We start from the raw sequence: 7,894 nt of genomic DNA, 5'->3' as shown, positions 1-7,894 counted from the left end.
GCATTTTATAACAAGATTTAGGTTATAACAGTCATGATTTTACAAATATGTAAATGTATTGTTTATTTAATGTGCAAATTATGATGCCAGACTGGGCCGTATTTGTGCTCTGAACTAGTGCAGCACAGTGTGCCAAATGTGTGTTACTGTAAGGCTTGGCAGACACATCAACCTACATTTTCTGCAATGCAGAGCAAGACAAACATGGCTGAGTAACTGTTTGACTTTTGGGTTTGTGGGTTTCATATGTGGGCCCATTTGTGCCCCGCAGCCATGTTCAAAGCCTGGTTGACCGTAGTGATGGATTGTAGGTCAGGAGGAGAATCCCTGAAATGACTAGGCTGCAGACCAGTGTGTGTTGTTTGTGTTGTGTTAATGAGGTATAGTGGAATCTTTCACTGTTGTTCCCCACCAACACTTAACGTCGTCATGAAGATGATTGTTTCATAATGCAATTACAGATAGGCCTCAAAACAAAAATAATCACAAATAGATAGATAGATAGATAGATAGAGAGAGAGAGAGAGAGAGAGATAGATAGATAGCAGTATTAGAATGAAAATGCTCACTGCAGTTTCTAAGACAGCTAAGCAGTTGCTCATTTTGTTATGCTCCATTTTCTTGTTTTTTTTTTTTTTTTTTACAAAAATAGGCCTCTCTTTCAACATTCACTTTGCTCCTCGGTGTAACTAGATAGCACATGATGCCCTGACCTTCAGACCATCCTTCCACACTAACAAAAACACACCTGGCATGAACATAACATACACAAGCACACATGAACCCTCACGTGTCGCTGCAGACCCAGATAAACAAGCTTCATTTAGCTGAACCTCAGAGGCACCATGTGTTCAAAGTCATTCTATTACCTTCATGGGGTTGTTAGGAACACTATATTGTTTAGATAGTGATGTAAATGAATAGTAAACAAGACCACCAGTGACAAGGTTGATTTTTTATTTTTTTGCTAATATTAATATCTGTAATTGTTGCTGCGATGGAGGAAAGTGATAAACAGCAAGCTGTCGAGACAACCTTTTTTTTTACCAACATTTTCCATGATGAAGATTGTTTGGGGGCTTTATGCCTTTATTGGAGATAGGACAGTGGCTAGAGTAGGAAACAGAAGGGAAACAGAGATGAGAATGACATGCGGCAAAGTGCTGGGAGTATAGAACCTGGGCCGCCCGCTTCGAGGACTACAGTACTTGTACATGGGCCTCTATTCGGTAACAATGTGACACATTTGACAGTTAAAAGACAGCAGAACAAGATCATTTTTTAAAGAAACAACGCTAACAAATTAACAGGAAAAATCCACAGGAACAGAAACTTCTTCATAGGAGCTTTAAGGAAGCATGATTGATCTGAACTACATGTTGCAGTCGCGCAATGAGCACAAATCTACCCTGAAGGCAGAAATATTAACATAACCCTCTGCTTCAGATTGTATAGAACCAGGAAACTATAAAGCCTTACCCTGTAGATGTGACTTTTCCCACTCTGTTTCCTAGAGATAACCAGCCTGTGTTTACATGGAAAATTGAGAACCAATGATACTTTATCTACACCAATGCCATAATGCATCTTAGCCTACGGAGGCAAGCAAAGATCATCTCAGGTATCAGCTCGTTCTAATGGGACCAGAATAGCTTGGAAAACTGCTATCACACTATTATGAGACATACACTTTGCAGGCATGTACACAGTCATGCCTTAATACGTGGTGATTTCTATTTATATATATCCTGATTCTTCTGACCATGTGAAAAGGAAAGGTTATTAATAGCGGACGTCTAGGTTGGCATGTGAGTTGTCAGTCTTCACTGACATTGAAACCACAGATCTGTACGGCACAAGTATTGTATTTGTGCATCTGTCTTCACATGCTCTTATGAACTTGGAATCCTTCAATGTTAAGCTGCTTTGTGACCCAGGTGAGTGAGTCAAAAGAGCTTTTTTAAAGGTGCTTCACTTAAACTGGCTTTGGCTTTAGTTCAGAGGTGTGGAGTCTGTCAAACTGAAAGCATCCCTGCCGGTGGTGTTTTTCATTTCACTCATGGTGCTGTAATCTGATGAAAGGATAGAGAAACGTTTCTTTGTGGCTCCGTTGCTAGGAAACAGCTTGAGTCCAATATTAATAGGGACCATGCCAGGAACAAATTTCTTCCTGTTGAGCTGTTGACATTTAAAAACTCTGCAACAGCAAATTGAGGTGGAACCATTTTGCAGTCTTACATTTGAAGCTCAACACTGTCTATATGTCGGATTTTGAATTCTACTGATGACCTGCTTTGTTGTATCTGTGTGATGTTGTGTATGCAGGGACGCACCATGTTGACCAGTATCACTGAAGGGATACTGTGCTGCCTGACTGGGAAAGCTGCCAGTCTGGTCTTGCCCCTGGAGTCTTCCCAACCCTCTGATGGTTTTGAGTTTGTGGAGGTGAAACCTGGGAGAGTCCTTCGAGTGCGGCACATTGTCCCTGAAAGGCAGCCCGTAGTAACGGAAGAGAAAATCACAGGCAAAGAGAAGACAGAATGCGACTATGAAGATGACGACTCTCCTGAGGATTCTTACAACGAGAGCGACTATGGCAGCAGTGTCCACTGCAAGAGGAAGATCACTGTCTACCGTAATGGCCAGCTGGTGATTGAGAATCTAGGGGATGTTTTGCACTCTGAGATACTGCAGTGTCAGGACGGGGATCTGGAGCCTTGCAGCACTGTCGAGGTGGAGCTGGCTGACTATAAAGAAATGCCCTCTTCCCCTGACCCCAACCCTCTTCCCTCTCCAGTTCCACCATCCCTAGGGGAACAGAAACCCGCTCCACCTCCACGCCGCCGCCGCCGCAAGCCCAAACGCACAGTGCTGATCGACTCCAAGAGGGTGATCTCGAGCTGCAAAGGGACACACTCAGATGTAGCACTGTTTTTTGTGCACGGCGTGGGAGGCTCTTTGGACATTTGGAGCAGCCAGCTGGACTTCTTCTCTCGGCTGGGCTATGAGGTCATTGCACCTGACCTGGCAGGGCATGGAGCCAGTACTGCCCCGCAGATCGCAGCGGCTTATACTTTTTATGCCCTTGCAGAGGACCTTCGTGCCATCTTTAAGAGATATGCTCGTAAACGAAACATCCTCATCGGCCATTCATATGGGTGAGTTTAAAAAAAATAAATAAAAGTCACTCTCCATACCTTAAAAAAAGAGCCATTAGTTCATATTGTTGGATATCAGTATCACACTCACTCATTATACTTACAGTCAAAAACACTAAAATTCACAGATCTTGTGGAATTTCAAACTGCACAGATACTGTACAGGGCAAAAAACAATCTACCACCGGCAAATATTGAAAAACTATTCTTTGACAGAAAGGGGGGTTATGATTGTGGAGACTACTAAACCTACGAATGTAATGTAAAAACAACACACAGTTTAAATGTGGAGTTAAACAAAGTCCAAACTAGTTTAAAAGATACATATATCAAAATATGGTGTTCACAAGGTACAGCAATGCAGAAGGGCTCTCAAACTCACTGGGTGGTTATGATGGTGGTTGTTTTGGGAAAAAAAAGTACATGTTTGAAATAAAGACTTCAACAAATCAATCACTCCACATAAGAAATGTATTTGAAGAAATTCGACAGCTTATCAAAGATCCCTCTCTTGTTCTTTACTCATTACCACGCTTGACCCATCTCTTTACATCTCTTCCAGAGTGTCATTCTGCACCTTCCTGGCCCACGAATATCCCGATCTGGTCCATAAGGTGGTGATGATAAACGGAGGGGGTCCCACAGCTCTGGAGCCCAGTTTGTGTTCCATTTTCCAGCTGCCATCTTGTGTCCTGCACTGTCTGTCACCCTGTCTGGCCTGGAGCTTCCTCAAGTAAGATCTGCATTTCCATTAGTGATGTTCCAATACCACTTTTACTTCCTAGATAACTATTCTCATACTTTTGAATTGAAGTATGAGTCAATATCCAGTTTCCCCTGATTACAGCATGAATAAAAGAAAACATATAAAGATGCATACCTTCTACCTGAAACCACGTTTTAGGCAGTATTGCTGGCTGATCCTGATACAGCTATCGATACTGGTATCAGTATCAGTATCATTATCAATCAACTCTAATTCACATAGTGCCAACACTGACACTTGAGAAAACGGCACATCATAGTTACTTCTACCTGTCTAATTGTTGCTAATGCATCTAATTGTTATAGTTTAAACTATGGTATGAAAACTATCATGGTGTATATTATGGTAAACAAACAATCACTGATCCCTTCACTCATATTAAGTTACTTTCATACAGCTCTGGTATCACATTTTTTCACAGTTGTACTATTGTTCCTCACTGCACTATTACCACCTGAATTGCCCCCTGGGGACTAATAAAGTTTTTAGAAATGGAATTGAATTGAAACCACTACAAGTAAACTTCAAAGTAACACTTCCTGACATTTTTTTCAACTTCAGAGCTGGATTTGCCCGTCAGGGTGCCAAAGAAAAGCAGCTGTTGAAGCAGGGCAATGCCTTCAACGTCTCTCCGTTTGTCCTGCGCGCCATGATGAGCGGACAGTACTGGCCTGAAGGGGACGAGGTCTATCATGCTGAGCTCACTTCACCAATCCTGCTGGTTCACGGCATGTGTGACAAGTTTGTGCCCGTGGATGAGGACCAGCGCATGGCAGAGGTATGATACCTCTTAAAATGTAATGCAAGCTTATAAAATGACATTCTACATAATTGTGTCCTAATTGTCTGCGTCATGCTTCCTTTCTAGATCCTCCTGTTTGCATTCCTTAAAGTCATCGAGGAGGGAAGTCACATGGTCATGATGGAGTGTCCCGAAACCGTCAATACCCTCCTCCATGAATTCTTTCTTTGGGAGCCCGATATGTCCAGAAAAGAGAGCCGCAAGTCGGACACAGAGAAGACTGTTGCCCTCAGTGACACTCTCCACACACTGAAAAGCAATAAGTCTCTGGACAAATAACCAACGAGGAGTCACGTTCTATAACAGAACCCAGCAGAAGGCCTTTTTTGGCATGTGTTCTTAAGGCTGCTCCCCGGCTGAGAGCTGTTACAAACAGGGCCGCATCTTCAGGATGCGCACGGCCACTGGTGCTCAAAGATAAAGTGGGATTTAGGCATGGTGCCGACCAGAGAACGATGGAATGGACTTAAAGATAAGAAGAATGGATGCAATTAAAGTCAGTTTTGCTGTGCTTTTGATACCAGTCTGTGCTCCATCTTGTCATGTTTGAAAAAAAACGACACAACATCTGAAGATCAAAAGTGTCCATTTGTGATTTGTGTATGAAAAGTTTTCTGGTGAAGAACTGATTACTGCAAGAAACAAAATGCTTCAAGTCAATGAGATGGTGTGTGAATTGTCTCACCTTTATCTTAAATATTCTGTAAAGTATTGCAGAGCTTCTGTTCAACCTTTACAAAAATGGTCTTACATCTGCTTCATGGGAAACTGGTAGAATAATATGCATTGAAATGAGGGATTACCGATCAGGTTTTTTGATGTGATGGTAAAGGACAGTTTTGACGAAACATAACTGTTGATAATAACAGTTTCTCATGAAATAGTAGTGGAGAATTGTTTAAAGACATTTATTGTATAGCAGTGTACATGCAATATGTCATTAATACTTAAATATTAATATTTAGGTTAAATTATGCCAGAAATATCACAGAAATACAATGCTAACTTGCAATCCAGCCACCTATTAACCACATTCATACAATGTGCTGTATACACTAATTCAAACATTAAGACTCACAATCACAGCAGCTGTTTAGAGATTGGCCCGTGTTTTTATTTGATTGAAAAAGCTATTTATTTTCCATATAATGAACTCTGGTATTGAATCTTAATCAAAACAGCGATACATACTATGCTAAGCACAATGTAACCGATACATTATTTCATATTTGCATGAAAATGAAGTAATCCTTAATGAGACATTTATTCAAACTGGTTGCAAAGACAGATGGTCACTCACATGGATGACAAAATGTGTTCCTCCTTTATTCTAGCCATTTCTCTATTTGTATATGATATCCTAAGGATACAAAATACTGGGGCTCTGCATGAGTCTAGATCATGAAAAGGGTTTCATCAGACAGTTACAATATATTCTCATATTGTAAAATTCCCAATGCACTCTCCTCTAATGAAAGTGTGGTATTGTTTTGCCTTTATTCTGAAATAACAGCAGCTGCCATAAAATAAAGTGTTGTATGGACTTCTTCAAGATGATACAGTATACTGTATCTATAAGCTGATAAATGCAGGAGTGTACGTTCCCTTATTACTTTCCAGTGCATCCTATATTTATCTCACAGTGTCAGACAGAAAGAATGAGCAACACTTCATGCTCACAGAAAGACATTCATTCATGGGTGCTGCTTTGTCTCATAATGGGACTGTAAGGTACAAGTTAATGCACAGTCTTATGTGCTCTATGAAAGTTATAATCTGTTGGCTGCATAGTTCATACTGTGATGATTAGAAGATGGTGGATGGATGAGACTGGGTACCCAAAGCCCAAATATAAATCTGAGACAGCCAAAGCAGAAAATTGTCGACAAAAAGGGACATTTGTACCCACCATGCTGGTCTGTTATATATGCATTTTGACAGAATGCGGATGCAACAAGATTGTTCTTATGCAACTGATACAAAATAGAGAGAAATATAGTGGAAAGAAGCTGACAACTCAGAAAACATGATGTGTTCTCCATGGACTTTTCCAAAAACCAACAAGTGCTGCTGATGCAATGTACTGTGCGTCTCCTTTGGTGTCAGTTACACTGTATGGACTACAGGGTGCACATGTATTTCTTCTTATGCTAAACTCGTGCATATACAAACTGTCAGTGCTCCTATGTGCTATATCTTTTTGTGGTTAACATAATGTGTTAATGTTATTGTTGCATTTATTCAAGGGAATCATAATATATGCACTGCCTGAATGTAGATGCATATAATATATATCCTATCAAAGCTGGTGGATTCAGTGTATGAACGTGCCTTTTCCTGGCATGAAATAAAACTATGTTCACAAACTACATGGGACTTTGCTCATTTGTTGATTTGCAGTATTATCATATTAAGTGCTCAATGTACCAGGATTACAATAATATTAGTTATATGATACACTGAAGTATCTGTTCAAATAACACAAAAGAATACTGGTATAATTTTAAAAGATAGAATGTAGTCAAGATGATATAACTTGTGATTATTACATTGGCTTGACACAGGATATACAGCATCATTGGGCAAATCATATTATCTCCAAATTATTTAAAGGTGCAATTTCATTTACTTGCATATACCATCCCCTACCTGAATAATCAGTTTTATAAAAAAAACATTTTTTAAATTATTGCTTGGTCCATTTTGCTGTAATTGGACAGGACAGCTGAAGAGAAACAGGAAAGGATGGAGGAGAGTTTGGGGGATGACATACAGCAAAGGGCTGAGGTCGGATTTTAAACCAGGGCTACTCTGACAAGTATAAGCCTCTGTACGTGGGGTGCACAACATAACTATAACTGTAAATAGTTGTTTTTACATTATTAGTCTGTAGAGGTTTATTTAAAGATTAGGCTCTAGAAGCTATAATTAATTTCAGTAGCTGAAGTTGAATTTGTTCATGACCAGTTTTTTGACACTAGATTAATTGGTGAATTTATTAAACATTTAAACAAAAGTGCAGTAAGCTAGACAATACCTTATAATATTTTGTACATACATAATAAAAACAGATTTTCCTTTAATATTTCCTGAATAACGTTTGGATATGAAATAATAGTGCAGACATGAACTCAACACAAATGTATGCAAAATAAATTATAGAATGTG

General features: G+C 39.8%; 1 protein-coding gene across 1 annotated transcript; it reads left to right on the top strand.

Moving 5' to 3' along the window:
- The first annotated feature begins 1,705 nt into the window (after positions 1–1,705).
- abhd8a (abhydrolase domain containing 8a) lies at positions 1,706–7,095 on the top strand. The gene is made up of 5 exons (XM_061044330.1): positions 1,706–1,937; positions 2,326–3,158; positions 3,721–3,891; positions 4,486–4,702; positions 4,793–7,095. Exons 1-5 carry the CDS (start codon positions 1,914–1,916, stop codon positions 5,003–5,005), a joined length of 1,458 nt encoding a protein of 485 aa, XP_060900313.1. The 5' UTR covers positions 1,706–1,913; the 3' UTR covers positions 5,006–7,095.
- The last annotated feature ends 799 nt before the right edge of the window (positions 7,096–7,894 follow it).

This window comes from Labrus mixtus, chromosome 8 (genome assembly GCF_963584025.1).
Source record: "Labrus mixtus chromosome 8, fLabMix1.1, whole genome shotgun sequence".
Taxonomy (NCBI): Eukaryota; Metazoa; Chordata; class Actinopteri; order Labriformes; family Labridae; genus Labrus; species Labrus mixtus.
The sequence above is the reverse complement of the archived record's forward strand: the minus strand, read 5'-3'. Positions and strand labels throughout refer to the sequence as shown.